Below are 24750 nucleotides of genomic sequence, written 5' to 3'. Positions count from 1 at the left end.
TGCTGCAGATCGTCTGGCAAGACGACAAGGGCCCAAGATTTAAAAAATCTGGCCAACATGACATGATGATGATGTGAATTGTTAACTTTGTAGACATAATTGCTATTGTGGTAACTGATTCAAACCACATATAACGACCATGGTGCCATGATTGTTCTTTTGTCTTTGCAGTGATGAGAGAAGAAACAGGACAAAAGATGGTGAGTAGACTTAACTTATTTGATGAAATTGACCTTATTTAACTTATTTCTGTCATTCGTCATCGTATATAAATTATCCATTGATTTAAATCGAGGTTCTCCAATGCAGGTGATGACCTGGAAGATGAAGTATATCTGTGGCCAACCAAGTGGCTGCAGGACATGGGGTATGTATCAGTTATTACCAACACCTAAACTGACTAGGGGTCGTGTGGCGTAGCGGCAGCGTTCTCGACTCGGAACCAGAGGCCCCGGGTTCGAGTCCTGACATGCCACCGATCTTGTGCCCTTGGGAAAGGCACTTTACATGACTGTCCTCACTTCGATCAGGTGTAAATGAGTATTGTACTGTCCCTGTGTTGGTGGCGGCATTAATATAAGTTGAAAAAACTTGAGTGTGCCGTCACCACGTCTTGTGATTGCATGTTTCGGAATATATATATATATAAAAACTGACTACTGTAGTATTAGGAAAGCATAAAAAATCTACAGGTACGCGATCAGAGCAACGTGAGCAATGGGTTAAAGAAAGAGGTATGACGTATTGGTTAAAGGAACATGTCGTACATAACGTTTCAATTTTTCCTTGATGAAGAAAAGATAGCCTGACCAAAGATACTTCAAATACAGTTCAAACTCTACTATTAGACAAAATATGGAGATTACCGTCGGACATTTCGAGTGTCATTTCGAGAGTCATGACACCCATCACTCTTATTCAGCGTTACTATAATGTACTTGCTGAACTAGTGAGCACTTGTGTATGAGAAAATTAACAATCGTTTTAATAATGTTTTCCCCTGCAGTGAGAAGGAAAAGGGATACGCATCTTCAGAGTTCTCTTCCAGCTCAGGAGATGGAAGGTCATCCAGGAAGCCATCGAGCACCACATCAGCGGAAAGAATGTCCTCCGGGTATCCCCGCCGTAACCACCAAAGGGAAGTAGATATGGCTAGCGATGCCGGGTCTCGTCACTATGACAACAGGATGTTGATGAAGAGGCTGTCATATCCTCCATCCATCCCGTTTCCAGACTATGACAATGGCGGTGTGAGGAGGGGAAGAGTTTCTAGAGTTTCTAATATGTCTAATACCTCCTGCTAGTGTTGACATATCATCATCATCAACGTTTTCATGATTTTTTCTGTAAGAGTTTGCTGTCTGCAGACTACAAAGTTGACATTTTCTTGATTATATTATATCAGAATTTGTTTAGTCTGACACAACACATTTACGGTTACCAATCTTTGTTGTCTTGAGTGATGTTGAAACATGCATGTAATCATGTTCAATGGCCAACTTTTATTGAGACGGACTCTCAGGGAAAACATGTGGTGTAGTTTCCCCAAACCTGTATAGAACACACCGCAGTATGAATACTTCCGAATTGATAGTTGATAATGTAATTAATTCATAAATGACCTTTAGTATAATGGAAAATATCCACAGGCAGACCTTTCTACATGCACATGGACTTAACGAAAAGATGGGGTTTAGTATCAACAATGTTTATCAATGGAATTCTAGAATGATGGAGGTTCAATGATTAATTACACGAGTAAAAGTAAACTTTTATTTAAAAATCGTTTCCACTGTACATCAAAACGACTGGTAGTTTTAACCGCGAGGTATGTTTAATCAATACTTGAATATGTCTACGCATCTTCGGAACGTATTTAAAGACTGGTAATCTGCTAACTTATACGGCATGCCCCCTATCTTGGTCCATACCTAAACTCTAGCTACGTTTGTTACTTGATAGTGACCCGACAATGTACTGTTTTGTATGTTGGTGAGATAGTGCTCCGTATGAAACACAGTTTGCGAAATGTCTTCTGTATCGTCGTAACATACAGTTTATCACTGGATGTTGTCCATGCGACGACACCGTGTAAAATGTCGCCCAATCTTTTGGACACAAATAGAGTATGGAAGCCATCACGGGTTCACAAGTTATTTGACACGAAAAATTTCCCATTTGATAAACTCTTAGATATCTACATATTAACTACCCCGATGAGAAGGTATGAATGGTAAGATCGTCCGATAAACCCACAATCTGCAACTCGTTCACTTCCGTGAATTGGAGACACCATAATGTCTTGGCGAGTAGAGTATCTTGGTAAGGTGCTTACACTCAAACGGCCCTTTTGGTGTGCAGAGCTTGCATGAAGGGTTCGGTGGAGAAGGGATACTTTAGGGAAACGTTCATCCATGAAGGTGACGAGATAACAACGTCTGGATGTTTCATGTCACATGTACGTTGTGAAGACGTTGATTCAACAGGTAATGTCCACATTGGGGGTTAGGAAGTCTCCATTCTGGTGAAGCTGTTCTCTTTATTCGTATGTACACCATGTCTGGTTCCTTCGGTGAAATTGCTATCAACGACTATTACTTCCGATTATTGAAGTATTGTTTTGGGTGGCCGAGTTTATGGGATTGTCTGCCCTAATTGCTTTCGGTTACATGGTGGGTTGGAGGTGATATTTGACAGTTGATTGATAGGGAGGTCACCTGAAGGTGACCTATCACGCGCCTTCAGGAAGTACTGAAATACCCGATTAGATTACATCGTGATTATACAATCTCCACAGTTCTCAAAACACTTCTCGGAGGTCTGCGAACTTGAAAGTCACGGAAAATCCTAAGTACTTCCCGGAAGTCTGAGATCTCCAATGTTTCCATCCAGTGCAGGATGTTTTATAGGAATGGAATCTCGCAAGCCGCTCCTAGAAAGCGTGGATCTCGTTGTAGCCAGGTGGCCGCTGGCTGGGGTTATCTACAGCTTTACACTCGAACAGACCGCTGTGTCTCGGGGGAAGCTCCTAAGACGGGAATGAACGACAAAGAAAGTTGAGGAGAGAACGATAGTTATATAACCTTTAGAAAACATCAACACCTTTTGGTCTAAATGGTTATAAAAAATAAACCAACTGAGAAGATGCTTCCTGCTCCTGTTGTGTAGTTTGACCAGAGTGCGTGGCTGGTATACGTATTTACAATGACAGAACTACACAGCGGCTAATCATATAGAAAACAGTCTGGCGCGTGTTGTTCAAGACGTGTACATGCAATGGTAGCCAGAGCACAGCGAATGGAATGCATATGGCTTCACTAGACGTCACAGGTACTCACAAGACATTTGTTTCCTTACAGTGATAGTAGGGGCGCACTCGCCATCTCCGGAGGGGCGGGGCTGCAGGTCAGGGTCCGGGCTCTTGGGCTGGTCTCGCTCCACGGTGGCGTAGGAAGGAAGCACGTTTACCAGTCCTGAGTAGAGACAATATCGTCTTACATATATACTGAGATGTCAGGATTGACAACGACCTAGAGTTAAGTACCTGTCACACATAGGATCACATAGCCAACCATGGCTGTCTCGACGTTCCTGTGGTTGGGAGTTGGTCGGGAAGGTCGCTTACCAGTCGTTGAAAGTCATCTGCGTCAGCCGACTGTGAATTTTTAAAAATCAAGGATGGAAAAGGCATATTCTTTTAAGCCACAATCTGAGGAGCAACCTTGAGTTAGAATAGGGTGGATTCCAGGCTACTCCCAACCCAACCGAGCGCTGTCTTGGTTGTCGGGAATAGTCAGGAGCAAAGTCGTGGGATAGTCTTAAATGTGTAACATCAGCTTTGCTTATTGTGATATCCAGTGCCCAGTATTACATAAAAATGGTATTTAGGTTGTTCTTATCTGAAGGAGCTCGAGCGAGAAATCTTGCCATAAGACTTCATATAGTCTCTCTAAAGTCAGAAGGATGACCTCAGACTTACGTGGATAAGACAGTCCTATTGAGTACGGGTCCTTGTCCAACCTGGGCGGAGGGCGGGGCTTCAGGGTGCCGTTGTTGACGTCATACTCGTACAAACCCTCGGGCTTGCCGTCCCGTTCTTCCCTGTCCACCATGTCCGGGCCAGGGACAGGCGGGACAGGTCTCGACACGGATACACTGGATGTTTCTGGGTAAAAAAATTGTCAATTGTCATGCAAAAGAAGTTTTCCAAGGGGTGTTTAATGTTGGCAATATAAGAGACAAAATGGAATAGTTTGAGTTAATAAATGATGGTGGCAGCGATAGACACACAACGACTTATTCACAGTAATAAATCTCCATTGAGCATGTTGAAGCCTGTACTACTAGCGCCACCTATCGTGATAGCTGATAAATGCAACACACATTAATTGGTCGTTAGGGTAGAGTGGATGGGGAACGGGCAGGTGGTCTCAAACAACTTGATGTGAAGCACACGAGGTTTTCCTGCTGCCTCACCTGAGTCCCTGTCGTCACAGATCCAACCTTTCTTCTTGACGATACAAACTCCGACGATCACGGCCAGGAGAGACACCACCGTCGTCACAGCGATCACGATGATCAGTGTCAGGTGAGAATCTAATAGTTAAACATTACACACTCAGGAACAAAATATATGTTTAATATCTATGCCACTTCAACTGTCTATTTCTAACAATAAATTTGCCCGAAAGCTTCCAATTTTCTTTAAGGGCAATCGTATTCGGAAGGAATGTTTACGATCTACGTGGAGTAATTAATGCAAACTACGTCTGAACGCATGTATACGTAGGAGCCGAATTAAAAAGAAAGATTACATTACGTGGATATAAATTATTGAATTTTCTCTCGCTTTCCCTGAAGTGATAGCCCGTGTTTCATATCGTAGCAGAAAAGCAACAAACTGTTTCTACCAAGAATATGTATTCAGACGGTACGTGGCTGTTACCTTGTACTTCCAGCCTGAAGTCCTTCTGGTCCGAGCCGAACATGTTAGACGCCCGGCACATGTAGTTCCCGGCCTGGTCTAGCGCCGCCGTGCTGACGGTCAGCAGGCTCTTCACACCTTTGTTCGTTCTCTCTTCCCTCACCTGCAGCGGTACGAGGTAACAGTTAGGCATCGCAGTTTAAGCGTACACTGGTGATACACCATAATAATTAGTACACAGGGCATAGGGTTATGCTACAAATGTGAACATTTAAACTTTGGTATCATCTCATATACCGCGACGTGTTCTGTGATCCCTGCAGTGTAGATGGTCTCTTTTCCGTTGGAGTCCCTCCAGAACCACGTGATGCCGTCGGGAACAGGGTCGGACGCCACCTCACAGATCAGCGTGGCGTCTCCGCCCTCCACGATGGTGAGAGTCGACAGGGAGCTGTCCCGCACTTCAGGCCTGCCTACAGGATCAGTGCAGACATTACGGACGTCAATTCAGTAAAAGAAGGTGGATATGGGGGATAGGAAAATGTTTCCAGTGCGAGTACTAGAAGAAGGTAATATGAAAACATGACTGGCGGAGGGAGTACCGTAAAAAGCTACAGGGAGAGCTTTAGGAGTATACTAGTAGTACAACATAAGGACGATACAAATTGTAAGGTGAAACAAAGGATGGATCACACAAAATGGGCATTGGGGAACCTATCACCTTCGACAGTTAGAATAAATCCTGAAACTAGTTCAAGTTATTGCTAGATTGAGAGAGAAGACTGACATGTTGAGCATTTGTGACAGACTTGTTGGACAGACCAGTTCAATTCCTGCCCAGTGAAGCCAGAATACGTGACTTTATTTGCAGCCCTGGAGAGCAGGCTGGAATATTCCAACCACGCGTCAACCCACATCCATCTCAGTCAGTCGATCCGAACCTCTCTCAACGTACAGCACAATTGATTCAAAGCATGGAAACATTTTACGTGATTAAATGTGATAAATGGCAACGTGTGTGGAAGAAAACCACCTCTTTCGGTCGCTTTGGCTTTTAGTAATGATTTTATTGATATCCGTTATTTCAAGTAATGCCGTGTCATAAATACGGCATCTGCCGCTTCCGGACACGTGAAGAATAGGTCCGATAACACGCGCCGAGTCTGTCATGTGCCCCGATGTGTGACCAGACCATCAAAAATTGAGGAAAAGTCGTACCATTTACGGTTCGATTAAGCACTGTCTCTGTTAAAGCCGCGGTCACATACATATCGTACATTACATGCACGATGTTTTTTCGCGACGATATCGCCGAATTTCGTAATATTGAGAAGAAATAGTGCAAGAGTGCAATAGTTTGATGTGAACCTCTTGCACCCTTTTCTTCTCAAATATAAAACGTTGAGCGGAAAATCCTCCATAGTTGGTGCATCGTACAATGTACATGTCCATGTACATGACCGGACCTGTAGCGACATCCGAAAAATACTTCCCCTCCTGATCAAACGTTCCATGCCGGACGACGTTGATCGACCTTGAGGTCAATACTCTGCCGCCTTCAACACGACTTTATATAGATGACCAACGACATGAGATTGAACCTGCCAGAGCAATCGCAAAAACACATCTCCTCTGCATATGATATGGTTTTCATCCGTATGGTAAATATGGAGTCTCTGGAATAGAAAAATGGTAGCGGCCATAACCTGACCTTTTGAATCATTTTTTTATTAATTGGGATGAAAATGTTGTATTTCCCGTTACCCGACCAGCTAGCTCTAGTACAAACCTTCTGACTCAAGCCTTTTCAGGGGCCTATCGCTCGCAAGGTACATAAACTATTCGATATGACATCTGACTGATGAACTGAGTGATGGAAACTAGTAGTAGAATTAGTAGAATCGTTTTCCAAAAGGAAAGAAATGACAGGAAAACATTGCTACACCATGAGTTCAGCACCATGGACAGACACCATGTTAAACTGTATTTGTCGACAACTTCGGCCGAAATCTAAAAAAAAGTGATAAACTGAATCCCTTCTTAACGACCCTAATTTTCCAGGACCGTAATCAGAAACGCAACATTAATTTACTTATGCCTAATAAAACACGTTATATAAGCACCCCAGTAGGAACTATCTTGATAGGCGCAGGGTCACAAGTCCGTCACATGTGCCTGATCACGCACCGGCAATTCTCATTAAACATGATGTATGACTCCGCTCATCTGGCGACCCTGGCGGGTTCATTGGCTCCACCGATCCCTGTCTGGGCGGGCTAATCAATCGGCGGGTCGGGCAGCGCACCTTAGTCTTTGATCCCGCGTGGAGGTCACGCTTATGAACCGTCTGTAACCTCATTATTCCAGGTGAACTACGATTAAGGCGCGCTCACCCCAACCCCGAACAAAGTTTCATCTCATTACGGCGCGGGCACGTTCGTCGTCAGTCGTCGCACGATTTTCGATACCGTCCAATTTTCATGCAGGCTGTAACAGCTGGGACAAGGATCTAAGACAGCGTTTCCGCTGACAGCTGTTGTTGTAAGACACATGTAAAACTATCCTCTCAGTTTCCGACCGAAAGACGACCGACGTATGTGGTCGGGGCCTTCATCACCGCTGCCAACCAGATCGTGTAGCAGACACTCCGTTCACTAACTTTGGAAACGCCATACATTATGCCGCTTTAATGCTGTACATAGATTTTTGCGTACAGCGCTTTGGGCCAGTGGTTAGCAATCCCTGTTGTGGATCCCAAAGTCGGGTATAATCCCAGCCTAACCACCAAGTTTCTGTGCCTCTGTATGAACCCTAATGGAAGGGCAGCTGTGGTCTTTAAGAGGGTATATCGTAATCTATTCGTCTCCAAGCAGATTACACGCCGTGAGCTCTTCACGTTCTTTGAAGAAACCGGCGATACTCGATAGGATGAGCTCCCTTTGCTTATGACGGCCCCATCAACTCTAATCCCCAGAAATCCGGCCCCTGGCTGTAAATAAGATGCTATCCGTGCACCTACCTCAACTGATCCGAAAACGCAGAGTACTAGTATGTACTAGATATTTGGATATTCTCTTTGAGAACAGTGTGTTTACTTGACGGACATACATATTCCTAAAGTTTCTTACATAGCTCCTCTAATTCATGTAAAATCTACACTTTGTGGCCGAGTCACAAACATCGTAGGACGTACCTACACATGTACGACGGAGGAAATCCTCGAGAATCGTGCCATATGTCGTAGATTTGAGAATAAACGAGTGCGATATTTTTAAAAAGTTTTTTTTAAATATCAATGTGTTTAGCACCGTTTTTTTCTTAAACCAACGACGTGCGGCTATAACGTCGCTGAAGAATCTATATTAGAGATCATCATACAGTACGATGTATGTGACCGGGGCGTTAGGTAAAATAATAATGTGCCAGATGGGCGCCCTTCGTAATCACAAGACAGTTCTGCTAACTTCTATATTAGTTGAGTTTTCCTGTGGTGACCTGTGGGGATGAGGCTAATCCCGCCTTAATAGATATTTAACGATCTCAGCGTGATTAATGGTGGACCCTCGACCTACAACGATGTGATATCGACCGCTGTTTTTTTCTGTTTGGCACATTCTTCATGGAAGTGATGTATTTTCAACGGTTGGCTGAGCTTTTCTGAAAACAAAGTGCATTGACCTGATACATTCCCAATAGTAACAGAAATTCGACATCATCAATTATTTGTCAGAGGGTAACGCCAGGAAGTTAGTAACGAATATGTTATTAAAAAAACGTGACAATAGCATGTCCAAAGCACCAGACATGAACACCTGACGCTTTGCTGAACCGAAATTGTTTTGACTTATTTGATACCATACATTTTCAAAAAAATCTAGTGGAGTTTCCTTAAGGGGAATATTTGTAGGGATGAACAGTGGAGTTGTTGTATAGCTATATCACATTCCCTTACCGACCACATCGATGAAGGTCTCCTTATCCACGCTAGCAAACCCAGGACTGCTGGCTACGCATGCGTATTTCCCCTCCACGTCATAGTTGACGGGGGACAGCACCAGCGGGTTGCCCATGTACAGCTCTGTATTCTGCCGCCGCCACCTCACTTGCGGCCTGGGGTTTCCCTCCGCCACGCACTCCAGCGAGAACCCGTCCTGTCCGTACAACACGCTGACTTTGGTGTCAAACGTCTGCCTGATTCTCGGAGTAACTGGAGAATTTTGTATGATAATAAAAGGAGGCAGGTTAAAACTATCTTAAAGCTCAAAAAGAAATGATCACTGTTACATGACAAGCAGCAATGACGTTATTTCATCCCTAAATTCTAAGGATATAATGTCATGTATAGTGAAATACATTAAAAGAGATTACGCAGCCCAAGCAGTCCGTAATGCAAATGGTGACGCAAGATACGAGTATTCAAGACAAGTTTTCATACTCAAATGTGTACCAACGTTGGTGCACATCCGTTCTAGTGTGAAATTGATACATCGGTTTGTTAACAATAAGAACGAGTGCAGACGTGTAGGAAGAAATTCATGGTCTTACACAGAACCTCCAGTGTGAACGTGCCGTAGCCGTCTGGAGGAATCCCGTTTTCCGCGATGCATTGGTAAATCCCTGCGTCCGAACTGGACACTCTGTCCAAGTGTAGCACCTGGCCTCTGTGCAGATAAACAGATAAAACAAATTCAACAAAATTGTAGACTTTCGGGTTTCTTGTGACCTTTTTAAGGTTTAATATACAGGCTATACAGATAAAGATTTAAAAGTTCTGTATCTGTATCTGTATAGCCGGTATAACCAACCGCCTTTCGGCGTAACACACTAGATCCTCCTCATTGTCTGTGTCTGACCGTATGGCCTGTCATTCTACCTGTCATTCTCCCCCACGCACGTGCTGTTAACTTACACTATCCGGACAAACAGGAACAAAAACCCCAACTTAAAAAAAATATAACATCTCCTCTCAGTGTAGGAAGCAAGGAGGATCGCCTCACCTGTTATCTACCCTGAAGGGCAGGGCGTGGCCCACCTTCCTCCAGTCGACGTCAGCAGGCGGGTTACTATCCACGTGACACGTGACGTTCAGTGACTCTCCCTCCATCACACGTGACGACTTGGGCGTCACCGTCACTGTCGGGGGATCTGCCAACATACACGTGAAGTGCTGAATTGGAATCATGACGAGGTGTTAACATCGTGATAAGTATCCTATTCTATGATGGGTAGGAGAGGGATCTTGTGTTAGATGTAAAGGTCAGATGTAAAGGTGGTTAAGGACACGGACACATATGTCGTGCGAACGTCGTACGATCACAAACTGAGATGAAGACATCCTTGGCCGTGCACATGTCTTGCAACATTCAGCTTCCTTAGGAGCGGGAAAGGCCTGTCAACGGTTGGCTCTGTCACAAAGAAAGCCTAGACATTCTATCGCATCAAAACCGTACGACGACCTACGACGACTGTGACCAGGCCGTTACTGTTATTCTCTGATACCAATCCCCAACACTACTATGGTATCATAAATCTGTAGATCCATTCTTTACATCGCGCTGGCTGCACACTAACGGCCCGGATATACCTGTGTGTAGGGTCAGCTGTCCTCTAATGCCCATAGAATTATCTCCGACAGACCTCTCAGAGCTTGTATCAGAACACATCTCTTTTAGAACTGAAACGTCGCGTATTCAGGGCATCAACATATGTGGTGCCTTATCACGGGTGTATTGTCGCAAAACCCTCAAACCTGCACGAATTCGAAAAATATATCATTCAGAAGTATGCCATTAAGGTTCAGACCTGTATCTAACATTACAAGATCAGCATCATGGGGAGATGCTATCTGAGGGTCATCCGGCTATTGATGGGCAGTAATCCGGATTTATATGGGATGTAGTCAGAGATAGTAAACTGAACTCGGATTACTTTTATGTACGTCAAACAATAACACGTGTTCACATGTAGACATGTTGTAGATATTCCGTACATGAATCGAAGTTCCCAGCGGAGAGTACTGCTTCCTTCTGTCAAATGATGACAGCTATGTGCAGATAACAAATGTACCATTTCCTCACGCACACTGGGAGACGGAGCAAAGGATAAGCCACCCTTACCGTACACAAGTCTTACACAGGGTTGTGCCATTTTTACTAAGTGACGTTTAAGAATATTTTATGGGTGCAACTGTTTGTCGTGAACGGTTGTGTGGTCGTTTAATTCATAAATTAGATTAGCATATTCTACATGTACATTGACGTGGCTATCATCTTCGTGGACAATAAAATGTGAATTCATTACTTTATTTTTCATATCATTGTACACCACCGGATACATATATAAGGATATTTTCCTTTCCGTATAAACTGGAAACGCCGCCCCATTAGGTTGAAATCTCCCAATTTCACGACCCATAACAATTATTATCGATAAATCGGAATTCACCCGTATCATCTAGATGGGGTCAACAGTTACAGATGGGTCATTGGGCAGAGGGGCTCTTGATTGGTCCTATAGGGGGAAGCCAAGCGTTGACAATTGTGTGGACCCACATATTCATCATAAGAACGGATAGTGGTTTGGAATATAGCATGTAAAGCTGTTCAGAGAGACACCGAAAATTACCAGTCCCATCTTTTCAAACTGCTGCTCCTTGAGAAATTTCGAAAGTGTGTCAAGCTCTAGAAAATGTTGAGGCCGCGTTAATGTAAGTGCATGGACCGGTACCATTTACAACTTGCTACTACGCGTATACGCGAAGTGCAACATAACGTACTGCACTGCTGCACAAAATGTTAGTGGCATAGATTAAGATACACACAACATACGTCCAACGTTGGGAATAGATGACACCAATTACGACTTTTCATTTAGTTTATTGTTTCAGCGCTGAGCGCATTAACATGTTATTGATCGGGGTTAATTCATCTGTTTCTATTCTGTCGTAATCATACCAACATGTTCGCAGAGATACATCCATTAGTAACTGAATCTAATCATTTACAAGCTGTTAGTGTTTCAAATATGTGAGAGAGCGAGCCCAGTGGACCGACCCATTGATGAAGAACAAACTATTCTGTCTTTAGCCAGTCAGGTTAATAAAGTCGTTATTTTAATCACACACGTTTACAAACAGGCAACGAAAACTGGCCTAACGGGATCCGAAAACTCAAGTTCTCTCTTTCTTCATAGGTTCGAACAGAATATTGAGCACTACGGGCAAATAAGGCAACATGCCTCAATCCTTGTGTTTCTTTCTACTCATGGGCAATTCAAACTCTACTTTTGGATAGAAGACGGAGATTACTTCCGGGCGTTCTGAGTGACATCCAACGCTCTTCTTCAGCGTCACTAGAATGAACCGACAGAAACGTCCGAAAGTAATTTCCGTATTTTATCCAGCAGTAGAGTTTGAATTGTATATATGTATCGTTTCCCTGGATGTTTAACTTTCAGCACCATACTCTAAGACTTATAGATGTTCTACAGCTATCGTCCTGTTAGACCAGCTTTCCGTTGGACGTGGTACTTACATCTGACGTTTAGGACCTTGACGGCTGTCCTGGGCTTCACCAGGGAGGGGAACCCCTGGTCTGCCTTGCAGGACAGGTTCGCGCCGTTATCCCATTTCGTTAGGTACGGGATCACCAGGTTCAGCATCACTTCACCCTTGTTGATCCCCTCCTTGAAGGCGTCGTCCGGGAGCTTGTAGGGCCTGGTGCCGTTGTACCAGGTCAGGCGGGGAGGGGGCCTGCCCCCTACCGAGGTGCACGTCAACATCAGCCCCTGGCCTGCCTTACGGGGGGCCGTGTCACCAATAATGTCGGGCGGGCCCGACAGTGGAACTGTGGCATGACGTAATGAAGACCAATTTCGCTTTGTGTAGTCAAAAGAAGAAACAATTGCACCAAGTACCCAATACTAGAACTATCCTAGTTTTACTTTGTGTAAAAATGGCACGACCCGGTGTATTTCGTTTGGCCTTACTACTATTGCTACTAAACTGGGTAATTTGGAAGCTCTAGTACGTGGAACCGATGCAATTGTGTCTTTGTAAGGTTCATTTTTACTTTGTCATTGCACACTTGGATAGCTTTTGTCACTCTGGGTGGCGAAATGTGCATTAATGAATGGAGTCAAGGACTATACAGTGCGTTATAGTGCTGTGTGAAAGCAAGTTACATTATCTGGATAACCAGGATGTAATGAATGCTCGTACACGCAAAAAAAAACAAGACTGAAAGGACTGTGGCTCTGAGGCTTACAGAAGTAGGTACAGTACACTTCTCAGTCATATATATTTCTTGCATATTTACGAGTGGTGTCAGCTCTATCCATTGAGCTAAACGTTAAGATTAAGATATGCCCATACACGCCTGACTTTCGTTTCGTTGCTTTCAACATAACACTCTGACAAAGACTCTCCCCGGCCATTGACAGAAGCAAGCCTGGTTGACTCTACACCTACATCTACATGATACAGGACAAAGTGCCTCACAGCACATCACGTCCTGGGAAAGGCGGTGCAGCTAGTGTGGCAAGTGGTAGTGCACGACAAAAAATATACAAACAAAGTAAGGAAAAGAGCAATGCATTTTCTGCACTCTTTGACCTCTTCTGATAGCTGGCTCTATAAATGTAGTGATGTATTGAATGCACGAGGCTCACCTGTAGGTAAACACAAATGAACTCATCACGAGCGATCGCTGTTTTTGTTTATATCATATACATGTAAATCATGATCATTTGAAGACATATATCCAAATTTTGGTAGGCATATCAACCAACTGTCGCCCACCTTTGCCTACCACTATCTGGCCGTGATGTCCCGGCGATCGCTCGTGTAAGTTGTGATACATGACGTACCTACTACTGTAAGGGTGGCGTCAGCTGTCTCATCTAGTGACAGTGTGCTGCACCGGTATTCCCCCTCGTCTGAGTTAGCTGCGCGCAGAATCTGTAAGTTGTGTTCCCCTCTTGAGGTGTCTCCAAGGATTCGGTACCTACGGGATGGGTCGGTGGGGGGATGTTTAGGAAAGAACGTTAACTGCGTGTCTATGTGATTTCATCTGTAATATTACATATTTGACAGGGCAGTTCCTTGGGCCATATGGCATTTTTTCTATTACATCCTACATATTGGTATATATTATTGATGGAGAATTTTTTACTGCTGTTTCACCATAGGAGGCAATACAAAAACATCTGTTGTTTTTGTGTGTTTCCACAACGTTTCACGCCCCAGTGGTAATTCTAGCTTCATGATAAATATATATATATATATATGATAAGTTACATCTATCATAATCAAAACAAACAAACAGAATAAATCATACCACTACTTGCTTGCTTGCTTCAATACAAAAAATTCAATGTGTATAGGCAATGACTTCTGGTAATGTTCTGTGTGTGCCAAGGTTATCCTGTCCCTTATCAAGTGCAGTAAAGCTTGATATATAACCTTCATATGGCAGTTTGTTCTCATGATTTACATGACCTGACACTTGTGGTCCCTTGGGGAACGGAAGGGGTTTTTATATGTACGTTAAACGTATGACTCTAAACATGATGACCGTTGTCCCAGAAGCGTAGTTATGAAGTGCTAATTGATAATGTATGCAGTATTTCCGCCAATTGAAAAAGATCAGCGATTCAATGCGCATGTTATATCGTATGAAAGACTACTTTGTACGTTTCTTTTCATCCTTTTATAGCATGCAGATGATAGGTTATTATCAAATATATGTTCTGCAAGGATTTGCAGTTATACCAAGAAATAGGGTATTGTCATATATACCTCCCCTTGAAGCGTTTAGCGATGACGTTGCCGCTGGAGATATGACGCATATCCGGCGGACCGTACCACTGTACCATCTCTGATGGGGGGAGCCCGTCGATGGTACAGTGGAGTGTTACTGTATCTCCCTTCAGCACATCAGCAGATTTCGGTCTCTCTCTGTAAGACGCTCCGTCAACTGTGGTGAAAAATCATGAACAACATCTTAATATATCATAAACACACAATTCTCAATCAGATCATCTGTATCTTCACGGCCAGTATAACCGCCCTTCCGCGTAACACACCAGCTCTCGGAGGCATGCAGTGCACCAAACGACCTGTTTCACCTAACCTTTACACATCTAACTGTAAGCTTGGTTCAAAGCTACTTGGTGGCAGCGAATTCCACTCTACGATGGTTCTAGGAAAAACGATTCTTTGAACACCTCCATCCTTGGTTGATAATCCTGGTATTTGATGGTATTTCTTGTTCATACAACCCAGTTGCTCTCTGCAAACTGGCGCTGAGGAGGCTAGTGTAGTGCTTTTGATACTTAGGCGTAGCTTGGAGTTGTGTGATTCAAGTGTCTAATATCACGTCCTTCATCTCTTAATGCACGTTCTCTCTTTTTCCTGTTCATGAAAAACATATAAAAACCGCTTCTCTGTAAAAGCTAATGTCTTTTGTTTGTCACCAACATTCATTAAGTAGTGGCAAAATTAGCCAAGACATCATGAAATGTTGCAACAACTACAGTTCTTTTAATCTAATTCAAGAAAAAACATATTCAGTCTGCTAACGTCATAGCCTGCAGAAATAACACGATTCCATGACAGCTTTAGAATACGAGAAGCTCTTCCTATATACCCTTCCTAGTGACTTATTTTACATTCCAAACCGAGCCTGCCTCAATAGTAGTTTTATTTCGTGCTACATTCACTTCAGTAACAGACCATTTGAAGATGTCTCGGGGGGACAGCTGGTACTCCCATAAAATAAACACGCTGTTGCTCGTAAGGATATACTTGCCGATATTTCAATTGCGGTAACATTACAACGAAGCAAAGTGAGTCGTAGAACCAAGTGTTACATAGTGTTAGTTTGAATGATCTGAGATCATCAATCCTAACATAACTCAGTGATGGCCCCATTGAACGGGACCGTTAACATACGTCTCCATATTAACGCTGTAGATTGCTCGATAAGACTGAAAGTGAGAGCTATAAAACGTGATAGCTTCCTTGCGGCCTAGATAAGCAATCAACCCATCTGGAAGATTGACATGCTTATGATCACTGATGATGTATAACTTGGTTTGAATCAGACAAGCTTTTTGTAATAGGCTTCACATCCCTGTAGCCGCACGTTATTAACTATATTAGTAGGAATACGTTCAGCTGTCGTGAGTTATGAAGCCATTACCCTAGTCGGTACAGAGGTAGAGATGTACTAGCATGAAGTATTTGACAAATGTAGAGACTAGAGTTAGAGTAGCAGTATATAGACATATTTTCCCGACACGATTTTCGCCATCGCAAGATGTTCGGCTAAACCATCCACTATACAGCGGGATTTCCAAACATAAACGCTGGTAGTCTTCAAGGCGACCATTTTACCCGAAGATTACATGAAGATGTGAGCAGAGACCACAGTTTATCTGAAGCTGACATTATAAGTAAGATTTAGTTCGTGTAGAGAGATTAGGGTCACGCAATGTCATGTGTAGGTCATTGGGGGTGCACTGACTGACTCGGATGACTTGCATTTTATTAATCTTATTTCACTAATAATTCTAAGGAATAACAATGTCTAAAAGTGCCCATGACCTTTGCGGAATTACGGATCCTAAGAATTATAAAAAGGGACGTGTGCCTCCTATTCTATCCATTTTGGTGCGGAGAAGGCATGACCACACATTGTTTGGTCTTCAACAACATCCCTATTACTGACGTTTTGCGTCTGTTTTTTTTGGCGATTGTACACTGGGACAGAAAAACAAACGGCGGTCTGAGCAATGCAAAAAGTGTTAGTTTTAAAATCCACGAACATGTAATTCGGCTGAATCTGCCTGGAGATCGCGAGGTCACCTCATCTCTCTTAAGTGGAGAGCACGTCGGCGGAGAACTGGTTCACATGTAGCTGTATTTGTGTCAGCCCATCCATCACGCAGCCGGGGTACTGACCCTGCAAACGTCGCCATGATCTGCCGCAAATCTAGTCTATACTGTACTTATTGTGTTGTGGAAAAGCTGCCCCTATGTGATACAGGAAACGCCCTGCATACGCATGGAGAGACTTTGGAGTTAATCCCACAGCCTGCAGTTACTATAAGTTTTGGGCCATTACGTGGAATGTTAACGTTATAGAGGTGGCTAATATACAGTAGGTTGGGTACCTTGATCTTCAGAGTCAAATAACACTATTATAAACAAAACTTTTCAAACTGTACAATGTAGTATGACGTAGCGGGACAGTGCAACGTACTGGATAACACACGTATTGCTGTGTTCGCCTGAAACGCAACACATGTGCACACTGTGATATAAATCCATATTTATCTGAATATAACTACCAGACGTTTTTGAGCAATGATTGTTCATCCCATACGTTATCGACTCCTGACATCTGATCTTCTTGCATCAGGTTCCTCGGTGTCGTGCTCCCACGTCTATCTCCCCACACCAGACGCTTCCCTGGTCCTTCTTCAATTATTTCATAGCCGGGAATAAAGTCTTCTGTGCATCAATCTTTCAAACTCTCAATCTTCCTGACACACACTTTCTGTCGCCCAGGCGGGTCGATGAACATTTCTTAGTCAGTTTTTCTATCTATTCTTCATGGGACGTCCCAAATGACATGAAATCGCCCTAGTTTCCATACAGTCGTGATTGGTTTTACAGGAAACATAACAAGGGCCTGGGAGGAAGGATCAGATCTGGAGGGAAAGGTCAGAGGGACACTAAGTTTGTAAAGTTTGTTAGAGTTTCTCTTTTTCATGTCGAAAAGCAAACTTTTATGACTTGCACATTGGGAAATTAGAAACGTAAATGCCACTGTCATAATATGCCAGATGCCAATTACATCATCTAGATTGACATTGACATGTATCTGAGACAACATCAGTCCTCGTCCGCCCTCAAGAGGCAGAAATCACCACTCTGCACGGTTTTATTCCCAACCCAATAAAGAAGATTGCCTTGGAGAGGGTTCCTTGATTGGCATGTCGCTAAGTTGCAAGACTCGCTATCCCCAGGAGAGACTGACTCCCATGAATGTTCCGCCTTCCGCGTACGGAAAGATCGAACTTCATCTGCCGTGGCCCTGACTTTGTTATGGGTCAGGACTGGAAGGAACAGGACACCATTTAAAAGTGACCTGTCTACCTTGATAGACAGGTTGGCTATCAAAAGGTTGGCATCTATGCCGATCGAGTAGGATTGGAAATGAAAGATTTGCAAAAGGGGTAAAGGTGCTGTACAGTTTTGGTCAAATTACTATTCCATCCAACATGATAGAGGCCCAGCTGAAACGTGGAGATTGTTTTCCGACGCTTCTCTGCAAACGACTGTTTGCTGAACACAGGCTCTGTGGGGAGGAATATTTCTTCATAACGTTCGATACATTGAAATATAGTGTCTTAATGAAATATGACGAATCCCAAATCACCATTCGTGCCTAGAGACTACACTGAAAAATTATTTTATTATAACGTCTTTACAAGTGTTCAAAAATCTTGGGTGGACACTTTTTAGACGATAGACACGTACTTTATTGACACTCAAAACTGCGTGGACACATAATTGATCATTACTACTCATCGTTATGAAATGTTGGCAACACTTTTCAACAAGTTCAACGTCAGAGGTAAGCTCCAGAGAAGCGGAAGTGTCGGAAGCGGGACCCAGGTGTGTTGGAAGCACCAAGTCTAATAAGCACGTTCATCGTCCGGAACCGTCCGTTAGAAATTGAATGGCACAATAACCTGCTATTTTGTATTAACGGCCCGCCTGGCAAATGTCCCAGAACGGAGTTGGGAGGGAACGTGGAGCGGTCTGAAGCTGGGTACATCTGCTACCTAATGTATTCGTTTTTGTATATATTTGTACATAGTGTTAAGTTACTTTACTTTCTTAGTAGTATCGTTATGCTTTGCATTTGCATTATGATGATGCTACCTCTGTATGTATTATTCTTATAAGTTGGACAGAAACCATGGATGCATCCTTTTGCTGCTGTTTATTGCTCATTGTATTGCAGCAAAGCTGAAATAAATAAAGCACATGCATGCACTGACAATACCTCAGGAAAATGATGGTGAACATATGTCAGGAGCGATATCATCAAAACAACTGTAAATTTATGAATTGAATTTAAAAAATCTTCATTTTGATCAACTATGGACTAGGCTAAGGACAATCAACGTTATTGCTAGTCTATTTCCGTTGAGACCTTTGCTCTAGTAATCTACATTTGTGTTGTAAGGCAAATGAACTGGTGTATCTACCAAGCCTCTTTCATAACCCATCATTTAGTTAGCGTTATGGCCACACAGGCCCTCAAAGTCATACTGCGTATTGAATGTACATTGCAAACTACATACAATCCAGTTTCCGTTTCAGTTTACTTACTTCGGTGGACGATAAAGTCATTTATCTGCCTGTATTTATATTTGACTCAAATGACAGATATCTAAACTAAACAGAATTACGAAAAGGGTAAGAACATTGAATGCTAGCTTAAGGTCAGAGGCCAGCGTCAGTTGAATCAGTAATTCAATAGGTAGAAATGTTAGCATAGGCAACTTTCACAAAGGACATAAATTTCCGGGCACACTAGGCATTGTGTAGTGCACTATTTTTTTTAAATTGTAGATTGCACTGCCAAAGTGTCAAATGCTGCTAAACGAGTGGTTTCCAAATCCTCTTTACGGCAATAAAGAGGATTTGGTATTTGTGTCTTTATAACTTCCATTTCCTGTAGAATCTCCCTCGAGTGTCAATTTACGAATAGTCCGTAAGTCTAACGTGATATAACCTGAACTTGGTTTTGTACCTGATATACCGACCACATTCCCATATGGGACGATGGATGATGTACTGGCTATATTGTGTGGAGTTAATGAGGTGTTGGACATATCTTTTATAGCCTGTTGCGTTCTACCCGAACGTCGTATTGCGCTTATGTTATCAAACGGCTAAGGTTTCTACTGATCGGCTATGGCGATAGGTTTGTGGATATCTGACAGTGGTGCGAACAGAGACCTATAGCTACAAATACAGTCTTTCAGACGAAGTGATCCACGCGTCATCGCTGTCACAATTGCCTCTTTACTAGCCCTCCGGAACCGTTACACGCCACAGGCTATCAGAAAGTAACACAGGCTTTCCGTGTTTTTACGGTCATTTCCATTGCCACGACAGAGTACAACCATTACCACTATCACATAATCGCCAGCGAAACATATTCTCCAGCACCAGGAGCACCAGCGTCTCCCATAAACTCCGACTATAGTTGAATGAATAACTACACCGCCAATATAAGTTAAATGAAATGGGTGCCACGCCAGCTGCGCGGTACTATATTGACTCTTTGGCAAGCGTCTCACCGCAAGTTGGAGCCGAGCCAAGGACAAGAAGACAATCCATCCCTGCATTGGCTATGTCAGTAGGGAGCAATGGGGAAGGATGGCATTTACTACGGCGGCAGTCGTGTAAGGGTGGTCTAACTGGCCTTAGATGTTCTTTGGTCGTTCCTAAACGTATCTAATTCTTGAAAGGCTCTAAACTCAGACGGATGAAGGAATTGTGATGTCTGAAATCAAGTACACCCACTGACCATGAAGAAACGTTCGTCTTCAGGGACAAAGTTTAGTTTTATGACAAGAACATGAGGGTTCCTTCTCAAGATATATATACACTTCATCATCAAATAAGGCCAACAGATTTAACTTTAATACCCCTGCAAGTTGAATATTTTCAGGTCCTCTGTGAAAGAATAAAAGTCTATTAATTACCCTTTTCATCGCTAGAAATGACTTCGTTTGGAGACATTTTGGCGGGTTCTGAAACCTTGCCCAAACGGTGCTTATCCGGTAGGTCGGTGTGACAGGGCGGTGTGGAGGCGTGCGGCAGGAAACGGCCACAGTTTCCGCTGTACATTCATCACGCTTCCTTAGGGACGGAGATCAATAGTAACCAATATATACATCATGGTGGATAAATGTACGTTTGTAGGAAGGACAAAACTGCTGAGGCTTGCTAAAGATATCAGTCTTGATTTATACCTAAGGGTGCGATAAACACTTGGTATTGACCTAAAGTAAGGCAGAAAGCCCGGGCGATAAATCGTCCTTTCAATGGACCTAAAGGCACAGGCGATGGTGTTTGGACACCTTCGGTAACAATGTTGAACATTCCCGTAGTTTCGGCCAGTCAACATTAAGTAAAAGCAACTTAAGCAAGCTCAAGTTTACTTAAGTAATTGCAAGGGAACGTAAGATAACATAAAGAAGGTAAAAAATCTAATATATAGATCATTGCTGTGGGATTTTATTTCTTTAAAAAAAGTTGTCTTAGTTGATCTCGTTTAGTTGCAGTTACATCTACCCTTAATACAATGTCACTTCTCTATTATTTATCTTAATGGCAAATTTGTCGACTTAGGTTTAAGTCTTGCAGATCACATTTAACGCTAATGTCACCCAAAAATGAGTAGTGTCAGGTTCATGCATATTTTCAGTAGCTAACACCCAAGAGTCAATATCCTTCATCTTTTCCTCGGACAAGCTGTGATGCAATGCGGGGTACATCGATTTTTATCGACGATGAACGCAGACCATTTTACCGGCATAACTTTTACGATGTGGATATGGCTTCTACATAACCTTCATCAAGCATTTATGAAACCAGGATTGCTCTACTCCCCAAGATGGTCATTGAAGGCAGAAGGCAGACGCTTTAACTGCATATTTCCAGCCAGGAAACGGTTGGTGCTTGACACATGCGTTACAAACATATTGTTACCCAGAAGAAGCACTTGGGGAATTCACGTAAGAAAACTGAAGACATCCTAACATTCAGATGTGGCAGCTATAAACACGTGAACTGATTCTTTCCAACTCTAGCATTTTGATAGACAAATACGTTCCAAGTGGTTGGACTGGCGTAGATTTGTTGATTTCAATGTATTCATTTTCAGCCTTAATTAAGATTGGTAAGAGCGTTTGCCTCTCATGCCCATTTAAGCAATATCCGCCAGGCTTATTGGCTTGACCAAGGCTTACTGCAATATTCACCGGCGGATGGTGCGGTTTACCGTAGCAATCATGATGATTACAGTGTATGTATCATCGATACATGTACTCCACATATCTGTTAACGTTAACTATTGGAGGGCTTTAGGAAAAAAATGGCCCCATGGGTATGAGCAAGATGCAATGTCTTATCGTAGTGTATTGTGCTATTCCACCGCGCCATTTTAAGAATAATTCATCCCGACTATGTACCATTCATTATGATTTGTCCATGATTAACTGAAATTTGCATGGTAATCCCAAAGCCCATTAGAAAGTAGGTTACTGCCGACATTATTAGAATACTCATAACTCACGTATAATCGGAAATTACAACGAGGAATGAAGCCGTTGTAAAAGCCATCACAATAACAACTAAATATCAGGTTGGCCATAAAGATAAGGAAATAATTGTCCTCACCCGATAGTTAATTTCCCAAGGAAAATCTAATAAAGCCGTGATTACACTGGGTAGTCAGAATTAGGCCTGCGTTCGTCAGATCGTATTACAGGCAGGAGAAGTAGCTTACTGGAAGTGCAAATTGTCCCCAGTATCATGTCAATCTAGCATCATTATTGAAAGAATGATACATTGATATGGCCGCTATATTTTCAAATAATGCCGCAAGCATCGTTTACTATGAGGAGCTTCTAGGGGATAAAACTATATTACTGAACGGCAGTCCCCATCGGTAATCATTATCTTAGTTAGAAAATCTTCTTCCGTGAAATTCCAGCTGATACATTATTCAGTTAAGATAAGGAAAATATATGTTTGAGTCCTTCGGAGCAAACAAAAACGAAGTATCCCCGTCATGAGTAATACGCATACGCGTCAGGTGAAAATGTCATGGTCCTCTGTAACGTGGGTTGGTAGCAGGGTGGTTTAAGGATGACTTCGTTGTGTTTAAGTTTAGTGAAATCAAACACAATGATTGGAGAACTGATCATTATTTGAACCATATGTGCATACATGTATGTATTTGTACGTATGTTGATAACATGTATGGGCACAATAGGTATAGGGACAACATATATCTATATACTTAACTGCTTTGTCTCTTCCCTTGTTCACTATCAACACTACAGGTCATGATATTTACCTTTATCCTGTGGTGTAAAAGAATAACTACTACGTTTACTTCAGCCTACGTGGGCAAGTACAGGCAAATAAAGATTGCCATAATTTAGATGGAGCGGTCCTGCGGTAGGATGCTAGACTCCAGCAGCCTACTTGTTTTAATTTGCCAAACAAGACACAATCCAGTAGTACATGTGTGTGAGGGAATGGGTACTGTCGTAATACCCTGGGGCTTACAGCGGACACGTACAAATAATTAATGAAGCCAGGGACGCCGCCACATCTGCTGCAGTCATAACATTAATTTCCAGCTCGGTCCGACTTTATTACGGCTCGTAAATGTTGGCGGATGGGGTCAAAGGCGGGAGATAGACGATCAGATTGCCATGGTAACGGGAGAAAAATAGGACGAGGAAAACAAGGCTGGGAAACAGATCGCTGTTTGGAAACAATGATATACCGGGAGGGCGGATTCGTACAACGACGTACCTAATCTCTGTCGTACTGGCGTAGATTTACGTGTAATTCTGTGGGATCAACAATGAAAATACTACCACATGGGGTTGGTCGATTCTCATTTTGACAACCGTGCTTTCCGTGCTGGAGCTGGAGCGGTACTGTTACCGGTAACGCTACCTATCGCCATATGCTTTCATTGTAAATCATCCCTTGCAGCATTGAGCAAGATGATATCTTACCGTGCACATCTACTGGTAACCTCAAAAGACCTGACCCAACCGAGAAAGCGGATTCCTTTATTGAGGCCCGAACAGTGGGTGAATTGTAATTGTTAGATATTAGCGTGATTGGTTGGTACACAGGACACAGCCGTGCTCTTTGATTGTTGAGGTGTTTTCCTAGCCATATACGGTTTGCGAAAGAACTATTGGATGGTCGTCCCTGGTGATTCTACATTCAGGTCACTCATTTAACCTACATCCGTCATTTAATCGATGTTATTACTTTAACGACTCCAGACTCCACCATTACTTTACACCATTCAAGGTCCAGCGGGGATAACGGAGTTAGTGTTATCATTGTCTGTGGTAAATACGATTAAGATTTGGACGTCATATTTTGACAATGATGTTCCGTATGACCTTGACCTAACCTTGACATCAATTTCAGCATAGCTTATTAGACTTTACTGTGTTAGTTCGTCGTCAGATTATTTACCATACACTTAAATGCGTCGTGCCTGGGCAGTGTCCCATCAACCCACCATGACTGTATGAAACCTGGCATGTTGATCCCTTATTACATGCCTCGGCATTAGCATTGGCATTAGCGGTATGTTTCTTTAGAATACACAGGACGTTCAACTGTATGCTGTAGAGACATGCTGCTGTTCATGTTGTTGTCTCGTATGGGATCATACATCGTACTACACCCTGGGACAGGACTCATGGGCGTACAAGGAAAGCGTTGCGGTGAGGTGTCATCTCAACATACATGTATGTTGATAAAACGTGAATTGTTGATAACTGGAGGGGGAAACAGTGACGATCGCAACTTTTCTCTATGGCGCCATCAGAGCTCAGTGAGAACTGTGCTCTTTAAGTAGTAGTGTACTCCTATGTGATATCGTTATGGGGGTGTCATGCCATCCTCTGTATACGTATAAGCAATAGGGGCTGCACGAGCAACCTCCATGGAGGAGCTCTGCAGCGCTCCT

General features: G+C 43.0%; 2 protein-coding genes across 2 annotated transcripts in view; both read right to left on the bottom strand.

Annotated features, from left to right (window-relative positions):
* Nucleotides 1-1678: 1678 nt before the first annotated feature.
* LOC109485223 lies at nt 1679-6438 on the bottom strand. Its single transcript, XM_019788669.1, has 7 exons — nt 6432-6438; nt 5222-5397; nt 4946-5087; nt 4477-4596; nt 3980-4165; nt 3358-3473; nt 1679-3028 (listed from the first exon to the last, which is right to left on the bottom strand). The coding sequence occupies exons 1-7, from the start codon at nt 6436-6438 to the stop codon at nt 2933-2935; spliced, it is 843 nt and encodes a 280-aa protein (XP_019644228.1). The 3' UTR covers nt 1679-2932.
* Nucleotides 6439-8862: 2424 nt separating this feature from the next.
* Nucleotides 8863-24750, bottom strand: part of LOC109485222 (hemicentin-2-like) — a 23249-nt gene continuing 7361 nt past the window's right edge. Inside the window, exons 3-8 of the mRNA XM_019788668.1 lie at nt 14721-14898; nt 13790-13926; nt 12457-12768; nt 9922-10069; nt 9470-9585; nt 8863-9131 (exon numbers count right to left, since the gene is read on the bottom strand). Coding sequence (XP_019644227.1) covers nt 8863-9131; nt 9470-9585; nt 9922-10069; nt 12457-12768; nt 13790-13926; nt 14721-14898 — 1160 coding nt within the window. The remainder of the gene's footprint in view (nt 9132-9469; nt 9586-9921; nt 10070-12456; nt 12769-13789; nt 13927-14720; nt 14899-24750) is intronic.

Source organism: Branchiostoma belcheri, unplaced genomic scaffold (genome assembly GCF_001625305.1).
Source record: "Branchiostoma belcheri isolate BF01 breed outbred unplaced genomic scaffold, Haploidv18h27 scaffold74, whole genome shotgun sequence".
NCBI lineage: Eukaryota > Metazoa > Chordata > Leptocardii > Amphioxiformes > Branchiostomatidae > Branchiostoma > Branchiostoma belcheri.
The sequence above is the reverse complement of the archived record's forward strand: the minus strand, read 5'-3'. Positions and strand labels throughout refer to the sequence as shown.

Bases quoted from the DNA above. Each gene is read 5' to 3' on its own strand.
- LOC109485223 (XM_019788669.1), bottom strand. The intron at 5,088-5,221 runs GTATATGAGATG...GTACCGCTGCAG, and splicing joins GGATCACAGAACACGTCGCG to GTGAGGGAAGAGAGAACGAA. The intron at 4,166-4,476 runs GTGAGGCAGCAG...TTTTTTACCCAG, and splicing joins CTGTGACGACAGGGACTCAG to AAACATCCAGTGTATCCGTG.